Source organism: Syngnathus floridae, chromosome 11 (assembly GCF_059516105.1).
Source record: "Syngnathus floridae isolate MCC-2025c chromosome 11, RoL_Sflo_1.0, whole genome shotgun sequence".
Classification (NCBI taxonomy): domain Eukaryota; kingdom Metazoa; phylum Chordata; class Actinopteri; order Syngnathiformes; family Syngnathidae; genus Syngnathus; species Syngnathus floridae.
Genome location: NC_142423.1, coordinates 12,860,581 through 12,881,035, shown reverse-complemented (window position 1 = coordinate 12,881,035; position 20,455 = coordinate 12,860,581). Strand labels below are relative to the sequence as shown.

At 43.0% G+C, this 20,455-nt stretch overlaps 3 protein-coding genes across 6 annotated transcripts; 1 reads left to right on the top strand and 2 right to left on the bottom strand.

Annotated features, from left to right (window-relative positions):
* Positions 1-293: 293 nt before the first annotated feature.
* Positions 294-12,747, bottom strand: tfap2c (transcription factor AP-2 gamma (activating enhancer binding protein 2 gamma)). Of its 3 annotated transcripts, none has more exons than XM_088389805.1 (8): positions 11,576-12,747; positions 8,591-9,079; positions 7,680-7,731; positions 6,183-6,254; positions 5,285-5,507; positions 3,712-3,830; positions 2,566-2,707; positions 294-2,269 (listed from the first exon to the last, which is right to left on the bottom strand). In XM_088389805.1, exons 1-8 carry the CDS (start codon positions 11,699-11,701, stop codon positions 1,978-1,980), a joined length of 1,515 nt encoding a protein of 504 aa, XP_088245931.1. In that variant the 5' UTR covers positions 11,702-12,747; the 3' UTR covers positions 294-1,977. The 3 variants fall into 3 exon arrangements, with proteins under 3 accessions (XP_088245931.1, XP_088245929.1, XP_088245930.1); XM_088389803.1 differs by lacking the exon at positions 11,576-12,747 and adding an exon at positions 9,681-10,077; XM_088389804.1 differs by lacking the exons at positions 6,183-6,254; positions 11,576-12,747 and adding an exon at positions 9,681-10,074.
* A 264-nt stretch (positions 12,748-13,011) lies between these two features.
* Positions 13,012-19,188, bottom strand: rtf2 (replication termination factor 2). The gene is made up of 9 exons (XM_088389808.1): positions 19,015-19,188; positions 18,553-18,647; positions 18,037-18,130; positions 17,796-17,935; positions 17,481-17,559; positions 14,677-14,787; positions 14,517-14,571; positions 13,909-13,974; positions 13,012-13,815 (listed from the first exon to the last, which is right to left on the bottom strand). The coding sequence occupies exons 1-9, from the start codon at positions 19,081-19,083 to the stop codon at positions 13,613-13,615; spliced, it is 912 nt and encodes a 303-aa protein (XP_088245934.1). The 5' UTR covers positions 19,084-19,188; the 3' UTR covers positions 13,012-13,612.
* Positions 14,534-17,868, top strand: gcnt7 (glucosaminyl (N-acetyl) transferase family member 7). Of its 2 annotated transcripts, none has more exons than XM_088389807.1 (5): positions 14,534-15,632; positions 15,710-15,967; positions 16,038-16,779; positions 16,930-17,025; positions 17,114-17,868. In XM_088389807.1, exons 2-5 carry the CDS (start codon positions 15,752-15,754, stop codon positions 17,350-17,352), a joined length of 1,293 nt encoding a protein of 430 aa, XP_088245933.1. In that variant the 5' UTR covers positions 14,534-15,632; positions 15,710-15,751; the 3' UTR covers positions 17,353-17,868. The 2 variants fall into 2 exon arrangements, with proteins under 2 accessions (XP_088245933.1, XP_088245932.1); XM_088389806.1 differs by having other exon boundaries at positions 14,535-15,600.
* Positions 19,189-20,455: the final 1,267 nt, after the last annotated feature.

Here is a 20,455-nt window from a genome sequence, read left to right as displayed (position 1 = left end):
ACACAGCAGGTCATTTTACTGGGTGTCAAAGGTCACAAACCCAGCACTGTAAACCTGGCGCCGCCAGTTGGAGGAAACCTCGTAAAACCACACCAGCAACGAAACAAGAGACAGACATGAGATAATCAAACTATCCAACAAAAATAATTATAACCTCTCTGTCACACAACGACTGAAAGGAACCAAAAAAAAAGTTTACAGTTTCTTCCTCTGACTTTTGACTTCCAGAAAGTCGTGAGTGATCCAATTCGGTAAATAGCGTTGAAAGGAAACCTGCGAGTCGCTGTCAAGCGTCAGGCTTGAATTGTTTTTATTCTTCCTGCTGTTTTTTGTTTGTATGTATCTTTACATCATTTCCAAAGCCAAAAAAGGTACATCATGGCCACAAGAGCTAACCTCGCTATTTGATTTACTAAAAAAAAAACTAACCCATGTATTAGAAAAACATCATCATAAAAACCACACACCAAAAAAAAAGGGTTACCATTATTTACAAAAAAAACAGCCCATTAAATTACAACATAAATTAGAAAATATTTACATTTGGGGGACAAGTTTGTGTGAATAAAATTATGTATTGGGATTTAATGACTAATTAGAAAAAAATATTTACAGTATGTCCATGTGCTCGCAAGACACACACACACAAATGCTAGTACACACACAGGCGTTAACTCAACAATAGGTTGACTCGCCCTCATTTTTTAAATACTAAAAGGCTAAACAAACACATGTGGTATCAAATCGAAGACCTTTTAAAGGGGACATATGATGGAAAAGTGACTTTCCAATTATCTACAAATATTTGGGTGGCCCAATCAAGTGCAAAAAAACACAACCAAGTAAATCTTTTGCCGTCTTGTTATTTCTGAAAATGTGTCTGTGAGCGAGCCCTTCGAAAGATTTACTTGACATAAAAACGACTCCCACAGCAATTATTTTCCACAGTCATCCAGATCATAGTCACTTGCAAAAGACAAATCGAAGTAACTGGTAAAAAAAAAAAAGTCAAATATGACTTAAGCAATGGTGCACCCCGCAGTTGAGTGGGCGGGGTGAGGAAAACATCAGACAGGACAGCCCTTTCAAAACAAGGTGATTTCTGTGTCATTTGTGTCAAAAGGGACACAAAGATTCTCGATGTATTTGTCAAAAACATATCCCAAATGAGACACCTGGGAACTTCAAAACATTTCAAAACGTTGAAACAATTCCAGAATAAAATATGTCTCCTTCAAGACACTATCACTGAGGCTTCTGTTGAGCGAGTGACCCATTCAGACAGCACACTGGAATCCTCCCCGCACAGTCTCACAAACAAAGCATGAGCAATAATAACAGAAAAAAACAGTGCTGGGCAATTGCATCTCTTTCTCATAAAATTAAACCAAAAAAACGTTGTCCTTTTGCAAGTCCGTCGAGACACAGGAAATCAGAGGATTTGCCTCCAGACGCCACAGAGGAGGAAGGGGAGGAGGGGGAGGAGGGTGGGAGCGGTCACAGCAACTCATCTTGAAATGATGTCCTCTTGACAGGGGGAGAATAGCAGCATGCGCTTATCCTCCCAGCCTCAAAGTTGCCCGAAACAATGGCTGTGTTCGGAATTGTTCACTCCTTTTCTTCTCCCTAATCTCTATTTGTGGATGTTTATTGCGTTCGGTATAAAAAAAAAAGGACAGGTTAAAAATATGAAATTGGGTTTCTAGATGTGCTTAGTATATCAAAGGCAAAAACTGTCAAAATAGCCCTGGCATCCTTCCATTTTTCCGGATGAAAATCTTTCGACACCCAAGAAAAAGTCGCCCACTCATTATTGTTCATTAAATTATTTCTATTTTTAGTTTATCACGATATAGTGCATTAGCGATTAGGGAGTGAATTTGAACACAGCCGCACGTAACAATACTATATTGGAAGGGGCGTTGGGTAGCCGGGGGTCTCGGAATTCACAGGGGAAAAGCTGGTGGGGGGGGGGTCTCATTTCCTGTGCTTGTCCAGTTTGTCGGCAGATTTGCCGCTGCCGCCGTCGGAGGCTCCCTGCGTGTCGGAGCTCAGGTACATCTTGTCCACTTGTTTGAGGGCCTCGTTCAGATAGTTCTGCAGCGAGGTCATGGCGGCGCAGATGGCCGGCGAGCCAAAGCCGTGGCTGATGAGGCTGAAGTGGGTCAGGCAGCCCTGAATGCCCGGCTCCAGGATAGGCGCCGGACGTGAGTTACCCAGCGGCGAACGGTCTTGGGTGAGCAGGTCGGTGAACTCCTTGCAAATTTGCCTGCGAAAAAGGGGACGGCAACACTTCATTTGACATTTGAATACTGTTGTGCTTTTTTTTTTGTGAAAAATTTACGTTTGTCGTGCTTCAAATTAAAAGTACATGGGACCAAAAATTGGCAAATTTGCACAAATATATATTCAAAAATGAATAAAGTCAGTCCCCTCTCCTATGTGACAATTACAAAAAAAATGATGGGGTTTTCTCCTTAATATAAAAGACAAGACTGTAGGGAACCCAAATTCCGTCAACATTTAGCAAAAGGGAATTTCTTAGCACAAAAGATGACAACTCACTTAGCAGCGAGGAGCATGTTCTTGCGAGAGTTGACCTCGTTACGTTCCACGTGGGGCCTGCCCAGGTACTCCGCGATGGCCTTGGCGGGAAACTCCGTCTCACACACATAACCAAAGTCACGAGCTAAATGAACGGCTTCACCTGAGGAGAGACGGAAAGGTGGAATGAAAAAGAGTGTCTTTGATTTGCACGGTAGCAACGTCAACACACGCACGAGGGCCGCATCAGCTATTCGCTCCGAGCGCTTTGCATTGAAGCTTTAAGGTCAGCCGGGCCTCCCGGCGAGCGCCGCACCAGATAACAAGGCCCGATTCAACTTGCGAGGTCTGGAAATAGCAGCAGGCGGGCTCCAAACATTCTCATCGCAGAGTCATCAGACTTTGGAATCAAAGTGAAGCGAGGAGGAAAACAGAGGGCAACCATTCTTGTGATCACTTTGGGGCCAAAACATGACCAGTCTATATTTACCACAACGAGGTAAAAGGCTGAGTTTGATTTTTGGGAGGACTTGAGGGCAGTTATTATCTGTCAGCTGATCAGTCAGACATTCTGAAGTCAGCACAGGTCACAGCAAAACACATTGTGGAAAAATTGCAGACCAAATACTTGCGACTACATTTGGAGTTTTATTTTATTTTTTTGTATTAATGGAACAACTGGTAGTTTCCCTAACATTTTATTATGATGACAATTTCATGCATATAAATTCAATGAACTACACAACAACATATTTTTTTTTCTGACTGTTTCCCTTTAAGCTATTTGTATAATGTGTGGTTTAAGAGGTTATAATGCTGCAACGTTGATGCTATTCATTAGCCTGTCGATGGTGTTTTGCATTGGTTAATAGCATAAAGCTAAGCAGTCTTTGTTCGGTTTGGTTTGAGAGTCTATTCAGAAGAATTGCCAACTATCAATTTTGTTTCTGTATTTTTATTTCTTAATACAGTGTATGTATTTATTTTGGAATACAGAAGCATGTTTTTGGAATGTGGGAGGAAGCAGTGTTTAGAGTCAGTTATTGTAGTTGTTGTTGTTGTTGAGTAACATTTTCAGAATGCGAAAGTATGATTGACGTTCCCACATTCTCACTTTATGAAAACTACATTCCAACCCGAGAGTAATTACAGAGTGACGCTTCTCACCTTCCACAAGTGAGGTAAGTAGAGTGACATTGGCCGCCTTCCTTCTCCCTGCAGGCAAGTTGAGCCCAATTTTGTCCAGTTTTTCACGCAGCGAGCGGCCTCCGTTTTTCGACTTGGCTCTGTGAACACACCCAGATACACGCACGCATAAAGACATAAGTAATTGTCACCCGGCTGACTTATAGAAATCTCTTTGAGAAATGAACATGACATTTAATAGTCTGCTCGCATGATTCTATCAACTCATCCATCCATTTCTCAAAGTGCTCATCCTCACTCGGGTCGTTGGTTTATCCCAGCTGTCTTTGTGAGTGAGAAAGGAGGCACACCCTGGACTGGTCATCAGCCAATCACTAATAAACAGTCGACGACACTATTTATACACCTATGGAAAATTCATCTTCAATTACCCCAACATATGAATGTGTGGCGATTACCCTTAACCAAACATCCCGTCATAGCTGAGTAAAATAATTTGGATCATTGTTGTACCTTAACAATTTCCAAAATAGAGTTGCTTCCACAGCAAAGGGCATTGACCAACTTGACTTGATCAGTTGCATGCATTTAGTTGAACAGAATAATATCGCCACATGATTGAATGATAGAGGGCCACGTACGGAGGCCTGAGGTACACCAGACCAAATTATTCATTCATCCATTCATTTTTATAGGTCAAGTTGTAATAGCACCCCACATTTCATCTAACTTTTGACGAGCAGCGGGGCATTCCCTCAACTTGTCATACTGATGGATAATTTAGTTTTCAATGATTTGATCATGAATGTTTTGGGGAATGTGGAAGAAACCGGGACAACCCGGAAAAAAAACAAATGCAAGCACGAGAAGAAGCCAAAGCAGAAATTGTAACTCTGAGACTGATTACCTTGGACTTTTTCCAAGCATTTAATTAAAAAAAATGTCGAGACACACTGCACTGCAACTAACCTGCTGGTCGAGGAACTTTCCGTCTCGCCCACACATAATTTATGAAATCCGATGACGTGTAAATCATCCCGCTTTTTTGTTATGTGAAAATGCCACAAGACAATTGAGCAGCAACAGCGGCAGTCGAGTGTCGTCTGCGCAATAAGACCACGGCACACTTGCTGCATGAGTGGCGGTCCAGCTCTCTCTGCGAGATGGGCAGCACCTTTGGTGTGTGTGCAATGTCCCTCCGCAAACAATCCCCCTCCACTTGCTATATGACCTACTTAAAAATGCTTATAAATCTGTTGTTGTGTGTCAGCAGTAACGCGAGGCACTTGGGAAGCAGCAAACGTGCGCTCCAAGCACAAAATTTCCAGTGTCTGGTGTACGTAGATTGGACTGTCACACATGATGGCACACAAACACTGCAAACATACATGAACATGTGGCATAAATTTAACTAAGTGGCAATCCATCTTATTTCTGCCACTTTTTATTTTATTCCATTCATCAGACATTGTGCTGCTCCTTCTGGTGTGCATGCCCTGACCACCCGGGGGCAGTATGAAAATAAATGCAAAATATCTAAAGTTGCAATGGAAACACCAATATGCAATTTGTTTTGGAAGGTTTGCACTCTGACCTGCGTAAAACTCCTCCCAGCAGCGACGCGTTCAGACACTCAGGCGGCGAGAGTCGCCTCTGGACCTCGGCCACCGTCACCTTGTACTTGGAGGTGGAGCTCAGCAGCGAGAGGCGACCTGGGACGGAGCAGAACACCTCCGTGGGGTTGGACACCATGCCAAGCAGGGACTCCTTCTGGAAGGGGAGGCCCAGCGCGTTGCCTTTGGGGAGAGTCACGGGCCCTGAGTGGGGAGGAGAATGTGGGTAAGACACCATGAGCGTTCTGTGCTTCATCAAAACCATCGTAATCATGCGGCACAATGTGTCTGCACTCAAATTTAGAAGGGAGTGGCACATAATGCAACGAATAATACAACTCTGAACCGGACTGAACCATTTCGACCAAATTCTCAAAGCTCCCCTCACAAAGAAAATAAATCTTTGCATTTTCAAATTGTCCAAACATGGCTGCAAAAATTGAATATTTTCCACAGTATTATGTTTCTGCATCATTTCGAAGCCGTTCATGTTAGAGTTTGGGTGCACAACTCTCTACAACAAATTGCAGGGCAAAGACGCTGCTGTGAATCTTGCTTGGGAAGTGCGCCATTTTGTGGATTCTGCTCATTTCATTTGGTTCGCATTATTGTTGATCTTCCTACTAGATGTAAATGCTACACAATGATGATATGAGGAACTCAAGGTCACCTCAAGAGAAATCTACAACTGTTGTAAACTACAGATTGCTTCAGCCACCACCCACAAATATGTTCCGTACACAAACAGCCAGTTATGTACATCAACTCCAGTTATCCTAGAAGATCTACAGAAAACGTACAATCACTTACAGTCACTGGACATACAACCACAGCACAGCACACTAACATAGAGCACAAAAGTGAGGCGACAATCCTCACCCGCAAGGATGCCCCCCTGATAACAAGTCCTCTGTACGCGATCAAGGCTCCTGGCCCCTCGCAGTCCTAATACTGAGACAAAAATCACAAGAGTCACACATGCGGCGCCTGCCTGCCTGCCTGCCTGGCTGCCTGGCTGCTCGCGGGAAGCCTACTTGGCCCACAGCGTGCCCTCAAGCGTGGGAACGCCGCACCATGAGTCATCGTTGCTTCCCATCTACAAACGCAAAAGCCTGTATTGTTTTTTTTCTCCTCTTTTAGATCTTTTGAGAGGTGCTTAAGACCCATAATACGTTTCAGCCCCTTGACAAAAGTCATTAGGGAACACATGAAACATGAAAACAAATGCAACATGGGCATCAGTGAATATTCAGTCTGAATTATAAATCTTTGTGACACTACAAAATAAACAAACACTTTTCATTTTTTTCATAGCAACTGAGGAAAGTTTGAGATGCTTATAAAGAAACAAACATGTTAAATATCAAGTTAGCATTTTCAGATTTTTGAGACATACAAACTTCCTCTACAAAATCATATATGGAATATGAGAATCAATTTGTGATTATTTAATCATAACACCACACTTGTTTTGAAAATAAAAAAGTAATGTACCTTTAATTGATTTCAAGTAAATTGTCTATTTAAATCACCTAGGGCTGAAGTTCTTTAGGGGTTGACACTTCAATGTTATGAAAGTTAGATGAAAGTCATTCATCAATTATCTGTTGATATTTTTTCAGTACAGTGTTGCCTAGCCTTTATTGGATCAATGCCAGAAACGGTAAAGAAGCCAAACTCGAGCGGCATTTTCAGCAACCTTCAGACCAAGAGTAGGGAATTGTTTCACAACAATGCAAATTCCCTCCATGCGGAACAGGTTTTCCCGCTTGCTGGTTTGGTTGTGCAAGTGGCAGTCCCAACGACAAGCTCACCGGAACAAAATGTTTTGAACAATATAAAAACAGTTAGCAATGTAACTTATTGTTTGCTTGACGTTTGGATGCACGATGAATGCAATATAAGAAAAAACACAAAAGAACAACAACCAAGATTACGTAAGACGTCCATCTTTCTCTCTGCACGTAAGTGTATGATTACAAGTGGTATTAGTCAATGTGCAGTCACTCTGACTCAAAGCCCTTTTAATGGACTCCTGATGACAAAACATTGGGGAATTAAGAGCCTTAATCAAAACAATTCGTGTCCCAACAAATTACTAAACCGTCCTTCACATGCGAGCCCACTGCCGCGCCCTGGCCGATTCAAAAGACAAAGTAAATGCTATTATTTTAACACTTTCTTTTCCACCCACTGGACGTCTTGTCAAGGAGCTTCCCTGCAAGGAGCTTAGCTAAGTACATCTTGCAGGTATGAAGGATCATGAGGGGGGTCACAGAAGGATATACTGTCTGTACTCTGCATTCTGAACAACTGAAGAGCAGAGGTTGCAAGCTTCACGTTTTACTCGGGCAGGAGGAGTGTTTGGAAACGTACCTTTTTTGATGACCGTCTGATCTGCCATGATAATACTGTGGTCGTCCACGTGCTGATAAAAAAAATAAAAAAAAAAAGCAATTGGAAATGAGATCAAGAAGGTATTGCACAGGTTAACCAAATGGCAGCCAATACAAAAACTAACTGTAGGCATTGATAAAAATTGTTTTGGTTGGGTTGCCAGGATGTGGTTGCACAAATGAATTGCATCAAACAAGTGTTTCTAAAATGTTTGTGCATGGAGTTGAATGAACTAAGTAACATATTCACCTGACACTCATTGGTTATAATTACAGAGAGATAATAATTTACGAGTGTCAAGAAGTATGATCACCCAAGAGGCATATTTTTTATACAGTTCTTGGAACACATTGTAATTTATAACTTTTTCGCTTATAGCCGCATCACAAAAATTAATTTAGAGAATACAAATTAAAAAAATCCAGCTGCATTGCTTCAAGTGTTTTTGTGTTGATTTCCAAAAATTATCCATATGACATTTTAAGTATAGAAAAAAGTTACGTAAAAGATAGTTTTACACATTAAATTAAATAGTTGGAATATTTAGAAATAATTCATGATGATGCTGATTATGGAGCATGCATCAGCATAATTGCAAAGAATTTCAAACATTTAAAAGGAGGCCCATATTTAGGGACGTCAAACCTAACTAAATATTTTTTTAGATGATTACTGGTATGCTCTTGTTAACAATAAAATGAAAATAATTTCAATTTCTACATAAATGAAGGCATATCCAATCGTACTGTACGAGTAGGCTATTCTCTGATGATTTAGGGATGTGACACTCTTGACATCAAATTGGGCCTTGGAACCACACTGGTGTGTGATCTCCATGCACTCTGTTTTTTTTTGTTTTTTTTTGTGAGGCGTCCAGGGCCCACACCCACCTGTACTTCATCCATGCCGTGGCCCTGCATGTCGTGCATGCCATGCATGTTGTCCCCGATCACCGACGCCTCGATGCCATGGGCGTGCGGGGACAGCAGCTCCGGCCGGCGGAAGCCTTCCCTCCTCACCCCGGACGAGCCGCCTCCTCCGCCTCCTCCTCCCCCGTCCAGGCCGAGGATCTGGCCGGCCAGGCCGCTGCGGCCGTGCGCTGCCAGCCCCTCGTGGCCCTGGCGCCCCGGCCACGGTTGCTGCTGGTTGGACGATGGTGACTGGTGCAGCGAGTTGATGTTGAACGGGTCGCCCAGGTGCGAGTAAGGGTCACCGGACTGCGGGTAGGAGATGGGCTGGTAGGGGGGCGGGAAGTAGGGCGGCTGGAAGTCCGAGCTTGCCGAGTGTGAGAGGGAGGGAGGTGGGCTGTACAGGTGCTGGCTGACAGCTGGCAGGTGGGGCAGCCGCGGGTTGCCATTGCTGCTGCCGTCGTGTCGCTCCTGCAGGATGGAGGGCGACAAATATAATCAGATTCTCAGAAAACTTTCTTGAAACATAATTTTTTTCCTGCTTTGTTTTGAAATTTGGAGCGAAATCCAAAAGATTAAAATACCACTTGAAGGTTGGGTTTTTTCTTTTACTTTAAATACACAGTGATAAACTTTTGGAACCGTATCTTCACTGTTATTTGATTATATTTAAAAAAAAAACACAATAACTAGGAAGAATTTAACTTAAAAAAAACACAGCCTACGTTTTGCGTTGTGTCATTGAGCTTTTTTTGTCAGATGCAGAAAATATTGAATATTACCAAATCGTCATCTCGTGTGTGCCTGCTGCAACGGCACACCTTTAAGTTCTACTAACCTCATGCAGCATGCGTTATAAATGTCAAATCACTTCTTTTAAAATGCGCAAACTCCGAATCCAAGCAAACGGTTGAGCTGAAATTCATCTATGGTCCAGAAAATATATTTGCTTCATATGCGCTTTTGACTGGATGACTGGCTTTAGTTAAAATATTTTAAGTTAGTACCCACACAGTTGACCATTTTCTTTGATATAATTTCTGTGCTTCACTCAAATTGTCCCCGAACTCACCTCGCAGTCATCCTCATATTTGACGTTGTCTGCTAATTTCCACAACATGTTGACCCCCGGGGGGAAAGGGTTTGTCACCCCCGAAAAATAACAAGCAAACAAAAAACAATAACCAAAACACACACACTAAGTGAATAAATCAATGCCTTGGAGTTAATCCAGTTTGGTGGGGAACATCCCAGGGAGCGTCTGTTATAAAAACGGAAAAAGCGGACAGCTATCCGGCCGCCAACCGGAGACTGTTCCACGGAAAGCCAGTGAAAAGAAAAAGATGAATTCTCTTGTGGTCTCCGCAGCGGCTCGTCACGTCTGTTGAGCAACCGGAGCCAGGCTGTACATTTAACAGAAGAAACTTGACTCCCTCTGATGGACAAAACAGCGCAGACGCGCATATCAGGCGCAGGCTGCTTTTGCAGCTCTCCAAAGTCGCGCAGTCAAGACGGGTGGGCGTTTCCGCGTGCAAGGACGTCACCGGTAAGGAAAACTCAAAGCTGCAACCATTGGTTAAAAAAAAAGGTAGCGATCGCTGATTGGTTACAAAAATGGCCAATAGGAACTTTGTGCGCTGGTACGTTGCCAGAAAGGAGACCAAAATTACAGGATACATAATTTAGACCAACTAATAACTTCTGACATTCAAAATTAGCTCAACTATTTCCCAATTTAAGGCCTGACATTTTTCATTTGCTGCAACACTATTAGAAATATTTTTCATGCATTTTTTTCATAGTACTGTATTTAAGGTTCTTTAAATTCGTTTAAATTTGTTGCCGTTTTGTCATAATCCTGTATTGAAAGTTCTTTAAAATCATTGAATGGGGTTATTTATTTATCTATTTATTTGTTTGTTTATGTATTTATTTATTTGTTTGTTTATGTATGTATTTATTTATTTATTTATTTATTTATTATTTATTCTTTTATTTATTTTTCGCAAATCGTCACTTTGAAACTCTCAGTTAAATAATGAGCATTCGTGGTGTTTTAAAGACTTTCTCAGTGGTGGTTTAGAGTCTGTTTAAAGTTCCAATACGCCTGAGGGGGCTGAAGCATGCGTCACTCACTCACCACGAAACTCCTTGCGCTCATTTGCATTTCTGGTGGAATTCTGCAAGATCCGACATAAACACGCTTTGAAACTTCGGCAGACATAGACTTTTGAAAAAAACGTTTTGCTGCAATTAAAAAAACATTTCAAACTGCACGAATGTGTCGACTAATAGCCTAACCATTAAAAGGTCCTTTCAAACTGGTTCAGATTTAAATTTGAGAGAGAACAGCCGGTGTCGAGCAATGCATGCGTGCCAGGGTGCATGGGAACAGCAAATATGCTCGAGATTAACTCATACGCGTGCTGATTAAAATGTTATTTGACGTCAGAGTGGACAGGAGCGACCTAAAGGCACTTAATCACGCATGGCCTCACGTTTTGAACTGTGTGTGTGTGTGCGCATAAAAACTACATATAGTGGATAAATCCCTTTTTAAGTAGCCTGCATGCGTAAATAAATAATAATTTATTTCAATTAGTTACCTAGTTTTAATTAAATTAAATAATGCACTTGGTTGCAACGGAGGGGAAAGTGAGCACAAACAGATATATTTATTCAAATGCACGCGCGTCAATTTTAGTTGCTAATTACATATTTTTTATTCAGGCTGCATGTGTGATCATATTTGTGGCTTTACAATGAATTGAAATTAATTGCTTTAAATTGCTGCAACAATCTCACAACATCGTTACTTTGCTACACAAATGTATCTCGTTTGTAAATTGCATCAATTGAAAAATACACATTCACCTATGTCAAATAAGAGCTCAATTCGATTGGAAGGTAAAATAAGAGTTCAAATATAGCCCATTTAAAATGCGAATAATCTTTCACGGCACTCACCCTCCAGTCGATCCTGTCCAGCACAGACATCTGCGTGGCTCTGATCTCGGCCAGTGAGTGAAACACACGCGAACTCCACATGCATGCTTGCAGCTCGCTCTTCACCTGCTCACAAGCACTGCGCATGCGCCAGCCACAAGCACAACACACCTGAACGAGAAAAATCCAAACATTGACCTCGACATTAATTAAAGCCTTTCGTTGTGAGTGGGTCTGATGTTCTTTTGTTTTCCCTTCTTGTCACTAGAAGCAGATTGAACTCAATTCCAAATTATGAAACTGTTAAATTGACAATGCACGGTCAAATACTGACAAATATATTTTCATTATTATATCACGATGAAATATATCATATGGGGTAAAATCACTGGCATGGAAATTCCAAGATGAAGTCATTCCATCTCCCACCCCCTCAAAAGGCCGCATCGCCTCAGGGTGACCCAAAGAATCCGTTTTCAAAAGCCACCCATTTTTCTCTCTTTTTTAAGGCCTATAACCTGTTATCTGATCTCACAAATGCTTTGACTGTAATTAATGAGCACATCAAAGTGTCGTCACGACGCTCGGCTATTGGGTGTCCTCTAAAGAAAAGAATCTTACCTCTGTGAACTCGCCCAACTGTTCTATTATTTATACAGAATTGACTAATTGCACTCCAAATGACTTCAGTGGAAAAGGACGGGAAAATATAAATAAACAAATTGTGCGTAATAATCTGGTGGAAAATATGCAAAGGTAAAATGTATGCAAGTCATTTGTGGGTTGCAACATGGACTGAGAAGTTTCTTTCTGCCTTTTGAAATAAAAGTAAAACACTGTACATGCAATTATAAATACAAGCGTTGCCTCTTATTAATCCGACATTTCTTTTATATTTTTAGTTATTTCAGTTCAGATATTAATAGCAACAATAACTGATAAACGCTCAGACACTATAAAGAATATAATTTGCAGTTATTTAATTTAAGATCGTTGCAAAAGTAAATTTCAACTGGAGTTAAATTATCGATATTTATTTTCAGGTATCATTGGATGATTAATGTTTGGATTTTGTTGTTTTATTGGCTCAAAAAAAAATATGGCTCGCTCGGGCGTGAGAAAGGGGCTTGCCGTTTTGTGAAACAATGATTTGAGGCACCGCATAAAGCCCACGTGTATTCGACTTGCATTCAAACGAATGGAGAACACTAGCTATTTTAATTTCAATCAACTATTCCATGATTTCATTGCTCTGGCCCAAACGTGGCCCCCTATTATATGACGTCATTTATTTAATTAGTCTTTCAACATAGAAACACGTACAGAATAAGACCGGGCATCTGCTGCCCTCTTGTGGCTGTATTTCCTCATTGCGAGTCATGAAGTTCCACTGCAGGGTTGCTGACGCCATAATAACCTGCTACAATTATGCATACAGCACAAACTGGAATGCCGACTTTTCTGACACACACATTGACTTTAATTTGACTATTTTCTAATGCTAGAAATGATGCACTAATACAAAGGGACATAACATATAATGGCGGCACAATCGGGCACTGATTAGCATGTCCGCCTCGAATTTCAGGTTACGGGTTCGATTGGATGGATGGATAGATAGATAACACATAATGACTTAAAGCAAGGTACGCATGATAACCTGAGCAATGATCCTGTATATCACAGGTGTCAAACTCAAGGCCCGGGGGGCAGATATGGCCCGCCACATTTTATGTGGCCCGCGAGGACAAATTGTGCATCAAATTCGTGTGTCATTACTAGAATTGCAAATTGTCTTCATTTTTAATATCTTTTTTTTTTTAAATATTTGATCAATTTTTCCTTGTCTGATTTGTTACCAAGAATGAAAAAAAAAAAAAAAACACTAATTCTCAATGCACCTGGGAGAGAGGGGGAGGAGGGGACGCGTGGGGGACGATGCAAATTAAACAAGAGCGTGTGAGCAGCCTGGGAAGTCATTAAAAAAAACTGTCCAGATCAAGAAAAGGTGGAGGCGCCGGGAATGAGTTGACATGCGTCCGGACGCCCGTGCGAGAGCTAAAAGTGGTACGGCGTGTGGGTGACCCAGTTGGAGGTTTGATCTTTGGTGCGCTTGGCAGAGCTGTGGGTGGTGAAGATGGACTTGAAAGTCTCCGACTTCTCCTCCATCTCTTGGATGGATCGCTTGGAGGCGGTTGCCAAAGGCCCGTCGCCGTTGAGGGCGCAGGACGGGTGCGAGGCTCCCGAGCTTCCTGCCTTCACTGAGAGAAGAAAGGCAAACGCGACAATGAGAAGCTGCACGGGAAGCACAAATGCAGATTCTGAATTGGATTGAGCTGGATGAAATCTCACACCTGATTGGCTGCTTGTGCCTCCATTTTCCAGTGAGCACTTTGGCGCTTCCTCCGCTTTTCCATCATCTGCAGAGCGTAGAGAATTCACAGCAAGAATGCAAGCTGTCATTTAACACTGACATTTTCTGCATTTGATCAAGAGGACCTATTGAAGGCAAAATGAAAAAGGTCCAGCGCATTCTAAGCTCAAAAGAAAGTGTTATGTGTGCAGGAAGAGGAAAGGGTGCACACGTTGCCTCATTTCACTGAAGCTCACACTACACAAATAAAGTGCAGGTGTTTGGCAGCCCAGAGCCAAACAGGAAATTACACCAGCAGAGCTGGGCGGTGCGGGAGTCAGGAGACAACCAATCTCAAACAATCTTACCTTTAATGTTTCTTTTTTTTTTTGGGTATAATTGCTTTACTTACTAAATGACTTGTGTTTGTACACACTTGGCCGATAAAGATGACTCTGATTGTTTGAGGAAGAGTGCAAGAGGGCAGTTTTCATGATGTTGACTCCCATGTAAATCATTTGGTTAAAGGTATTTGAATACCCAAGTGTCATGTCCATTCAAAAGCCAAAACCAAATGAGCATGGAAAATTGCTTGCGGCTTGCACAAACCTTTTGCTTGTGATGTGGTGGACGCACTTGCAGCAGCTTTGCTCTTCTTTGATTTCTAAAAGAAGAAAAAAGTCATAAAAGCTATTCCTTCATTTGTCCCACACGGGGAAATTCCATTGCCCGTTAATTTTGAGTTTTCACGGCGAAACGCAGAAGTCACCTTAGCTTTGGCCATGGCTCGCCTCGCCTCCATTTTCTCCCTCAGTTTTTCCACCTCCTCCTTTGTTCCGTTGAGCACGACGAGGTCCGTGTTCTGGAAGGGGTCTCCGCACTAAAGCCCGCACAGACGGCACAGGTCAGACGCACAATTGTTACACAACATCAAACGGTCGAAAGACAATCTCTGCTGATTGAGATCTTATTGCAACAACATGAATGAAATAGAGGGCAAAACATCCAGTAAAGCGCAGCGAGCGCTCACCGGATAATTCCGCATCGCTTGCTTTTATCTACATAGATACAATAGAACAAAGGCGAGTCCGGGAAGCACAACATGACATGCGGCCAACTGATAAGTGTTCGAACGCGCTCCGGCTAACAAGACGACAAGCCCAACGTGCCGCAGCTCAGAGTAAGCGAGCGGCAGGAGGGCAGGGCCGCTTTCCATTGTGTCCTGGCAATACGGGCCCGGTGGGCGTGAGCTGTTGCCATGTGCTCTGCGCAACACAGGAGGGATCATCGCAGAAGCTGAGCAAGCAGCTAACAAACGCACACAGTCCAGGGCGGACGACATCCAAAAAGGGAGCCGTATCGGGATATACGCGCCTTTTTACTCAAACTAAACATCCGAGGAGAAGAAAAGAATGCAACGTTGTGAGCAGGCAACCAGGAGGAGGATAAACAAAGGGGTAGTGTGTGTGCGTCACTTGCCGGTAACCAGGTAGGGAGCATTATCTGGATCTCAGGGGGATCGACAAATAAGAGCTCATGTAGAAGAGAACCAGCCATCTCACTCTTAATAATTGCAACCCTGACCCAAACCTGGGACATATAAAGTTGGTCTACTTTATTTTATCATTATTTTCTCCTGAATGGACTACGAGTTGCCGTATTTATGAGGAACAACAGCTGGACTGCTTCCGAGGTAACGTTTTCCAAAGGTGCTCACTAGGCAAGGTGCTTGAAATCGGACTTGCAAATAAGTTCCTATGAGCACATCAAATGACTGACCACACTTTCTTTTTTTTTTTAAGTGAACGGGATCCCAAAGAACGTAGAAGCATTATGCCATCGGGATGACAAGAAGGTCTGCCATGTGCCAGCTTGGCTGGTCCAAATGCAGCTTCCTGCTGTGCCTCGCGATGAGCGCCGCAGTCTTTCTGGTGATTCACTTGACAAAAATGACGCCCAGCGAGCCCTCCACCCCAACGCCATCGTGCCGTCCCTTCTCCGCCCAGTGTCGAGCCTTTCTTCCCGTCGAACGAACGGAATGGCATCGGCGTGACTGTCAGGTAAAAGATACTTTTCCTCCTCAAAGAACATGATGTTGGATTGCAAATGGTCGTGCGTTTGCCCCCTCAGATCGAAAGCTACGTTACCGACAGCGAGCTTCAGTGCTCCGATATGATGCGAGAGCTTCACTTCATCACGAGACCTCTGAGCCAGGAGGAGGAGGAGTACTCGTTGGCCTTCATCCTAACTGTTCACAAAGAACTGGAGCTTTTAGTCCGGCTACTGCGGGCCATTTATGCGCCACAGAATGTCTACTGCATCCACATGGATGCCAAGGCTCCGCAGGAGTACCGGGCAGCCGTGCAGAATCTGGCAGGCTGTTTTGAAAACGTCTTCCTGTCCAACCGCAGCGAGACGATTACCTATGGCGGCTTCTCGCGCCTGAAAGCGGACTTGAACTGCATGACCGATTTGGTCGCGTCCAAAGTCGACTGGAAGAAAGTGATCAACTTGTGCGGGCAGGATTTCCCGCTCAGGAGCAACTTGGAGCTGGTGCGCTACTTGCAGAGCAAAGAGTGGCGGGACAAGAACATTACGCCGGGGATTAAGCAGCCGGCACATTTCAGAATACGGACAAAGTTCCGACACGAGGAGATTGTTGGTTCGCACGTAGCTCTCATTGGAGCGGGAGTCGAGAAAGACGCGCCTCCTCACAACCTTGAAATATATTTCGGAACAGCCTACTACGCGCTCACGCGAGCTTTCGTCAACTTTGTTCTCGAGAGCCCCAAAGCTCGAGACCTCCTCGAGTGGTCCAGAGACACATACAGTCCGGATGAGCACTACTGGGTGACGCTCAACCACATCAAAGGTAAGTATGGATTTGGGAAGGGCAAAGGTGCAAGTTTTAAATGACCCTTTCAAATGAATGAGCGGTCTTTACTATCACCGTTAAGTTCTGCTTGTACGAGGCCGTGCGACACTCTGAGCCACTCTGCCTGCTTCTGTCTTCTATCTGAAGAGGCACCAGGCAACAACATACGAGGTCGCTGGGAAGGAAGCGTCCGTGCTATCAAGTGGGCGGAGCATGAAGGAACACTGCACGACGGCTGCCACGGTACTCTACAAAACGACTCTACTCTATTGTTGGTTGATTTGTTGCTCCCAAACTATTGCTATTCTGTTTATCATCTCTGGTTTCTCAGGCCGTTACGTGCGCTCCATCTGCATCTATGGGATGAAGGACCTACCCTGGCTCATCCGGAGCGACGCGATGTTCGCAAACAAGTTTGAGAGCCAGTTTTTGCCCGAGGCCCTGGACTGCCTGGAGCAGTGGCACAGGAACAAGGTGCTGGGCAACGCCAGGGTTCCCATAGAGTTGTCATGGCTGCTGGCCACGCAGAGAAAGTACCATGACGAGGACATGTCACCCAGGGGGGGGTGACAAACAAGAACTAAAGGTATGAAGTGACGATTGCTTTGAGCAATGTTTATCAGCCAGCGTTCTGTTCGATTGTTTTATTAAACCCATTTTTAAAATTGCACGTCATGCCTTAAAAAAATTGCATTCACCTTGTGGCAGATTTCCGTCTTGACTTCCTTGAGGGCGCGGTCAGAGAAGACGCAACCGCACGTTTGCAGGTAACAGAACCTGAGAACACAAAGGTGGGCGACATGAAAAAGCATGTACACGTACTGCGCGTTTAAGTAGCGCTCACATGGGCAGACATTTCACCTGATAGAAAAACCCGAACCAAAGTCAGAATTCACGTCTCTGTATTTTTTTCCACTTTGCGTTGCCATGATGCATGTCCCAACTGTGCGATTGATGGGAATTGTGTCACTTTAACCGCACAACTTCATCCGACTTGAGTTTGCTTTTGTTACCTGTGTTTGCCGTTCATCTCTAGCCCAACAACGGGGCAAATAAACATTCCACAATGGACGTCCTCGTATACGTCTCCTTTGGTGTTCCTTCTCTCTCCTCCCCACTCGGGATTATCGGTCAAGTTGAGCTCTTTTATGTCCTACAGAGAGAAATGTGCAAAAGGATGCAAAGATTCCTCGTGTAAACTGAAAAGAGGAGGAATGCTCAACCAATGAGGAACCAGACAAAGCATAAACATACCTTGGTACCGCGGATGTGCGTTACAGCCTCGGTGTTAGGTCTCTCAGCGGATTTATCCAGAAGATACTCGATGACAGCATCTTTGTTATAAAGTCTTCAAAAGAGAATAGTTTTGTCTTAAGTGTCCTTAGTGTGTATATTTTAATTGCATTGTTTTTAATCCAGTTACTGTTATAGTGCTGTCAGTGGCCCAATTAGCTTTTGATTACTGCAGAAGATGAAAAGTGGTATTGAAAACAGACGACTTGACGACAGCTGTCGGACATCATCAAATGAATAATAGAAATGTGATAATTTTCATTATTTATGTATCACGCACTGCTTAATATTGTTTTGAATGAATAAAATCTGAATTTTAAGTTATGTCTTGTCATCTTTCATTCCTGAGCTCTTCACTGATAATGTACGTTTTGGCTGAGGTATATCGTTTCACTATCTCTTTGCACAGGTACAGTAGCAACTATCAAAAACAGAAATTTGGTATTGTTACTGATAAACAAAAATGAAATCACTGACCTTCCCAGTTCGCAGGCAACGATTGGACGTCTGAGTTTCTCCTGACTTAGGGCACAGTACTTCCATTTGGCGGCCAACTCTGCATTTTTGTCAACCTACACGGCAGGGAAGGTAACTTTAGTCACACACCAAGTGAAAGCACGTTTCGATCAAATTTTTGATCACGCCTAAACCATATCAGGAAAGATCAACAATAACAGTGCAATACGTCATGATGGGACATTACATTTTAAAATGTAATCTTAACATCTCAACATTGATCTTAACATAATCAATTTGCACATAAATCCCAAAAGATGAAAAATATGCACTAGGAACGATACGTTGTACTTACTTACATGAAAAAGCGGAGCTTAATTACATTAAAAAGTACGCTGATTTATACACTAGCTAACTAGCAGTTAGCAACCTGGCAATATTTGCCCACGTAATCGACTCATTGAAATGACGACGTATAGTAACCTTCTCGACTTTCTTGGGACCTTTCACCAACTCGTGTCTTTTGGGAATAGTACCACCATCACATCCCATTTTGGAAGGAGAGTGGAGAAGTCTGACGGGAACGTCGAAGTGTTTATGTCAACCAAGAAAAACAACAAAACGGGCCACTTCCTGGATTAACCGGATATACGTCATCTTCTTTTTTTCTTCGGCGGATGTCAACAACGAAATTGTGCGTTTCTGCCACCTACTGGTTTGGGACCGGCGCCCAACTACAAATCCATGGCAGAAAATCAGTTTATATTCAGATAATCATTATTCGTGGCAAATAATTTGTTCTTTCTAACTTTAACTCAAGTGCAGCAGTTGAATCAGTATTTAATTGATCTACTCTTAACAGTCACAAGCATCTGGAGTTCTTCCTAACTCATTCACTGCCAGCTCATTTTAAAGTTAATGATTTGTATTTATTTACTGAGGCACTGAATGAAAAGTTATGTAATTTTAAAGTTTTTTAAAGCACTGAATGAAAAGTTATGTTTTTTTTTTTTTAAAGTTATGTAGTTATGTAATGAATGCACTTTAAAAATGTAGCCATGCAATTTTCAGAATCTGTCATTGGGATAGTGAGAGATCAGTCTACACTTTTACAAAGTCTGCACAGATGTAATGCACATAATTCTTGAAACGGCAGCAAATGAGGGTGACGCATCATCATGCGAGGCGACCTGCATGGCTTGCGCTGAGTTGACGTTTGATCAGTGATGTTGAACGGTTGTTCACCTCAGGCGCTCCTTCACCCGCATGAATCTCTGAGGGCTTCACACATTCCTTGCCTTTCTCAAGTGCTGTCTGTCAACACCTTCTTCCACTAAAGAGACACTGACAGCCATTAATTATCACGCAGGCTGAACGAAGGGCATTGCCGTCTGCTGTGTCTGCGTCTTCTGTTCTACATCCCGTACACACGCTCACGGAGGAATAACACCTGGCCTCCATTGGCCTTCATCATGTTTGACAAATGAGTCCAAATGTTTTGTCCTCTGGGAGAATCCAATCACCATTAGGTCTCGCTCCATGAACGTGCTCCAGATTCTTGCAAACTTGCAAAAGCGGCAGGCTATGGCAAGCTGTTTTTTCAATATCCTTATAGCGCCTGCTAGTATGGCCTCCACATTTCGATCAATCAGTTGGAGAAAATTTACAACATGAGCAAACATTTCATCCTTGATCGGCCGTCATCATTTGTCAAAAAAAAACTTGTTATTCACAATATCTCATTGCGGCTTGCTTCCTTCACCTTGACGATAAACTTGAATAAACTTCTCACGTCGCTGAAATTCTTATTTGTTCAGCTGCACCAACCTCGGAGAAAATATTGAGGTCCACCCTCCATCTCCACCCGTCACACGGTGAACTGTTGCTGCTCTCGCTTCTAAATGACACAAGGGTGTGTTTTGTG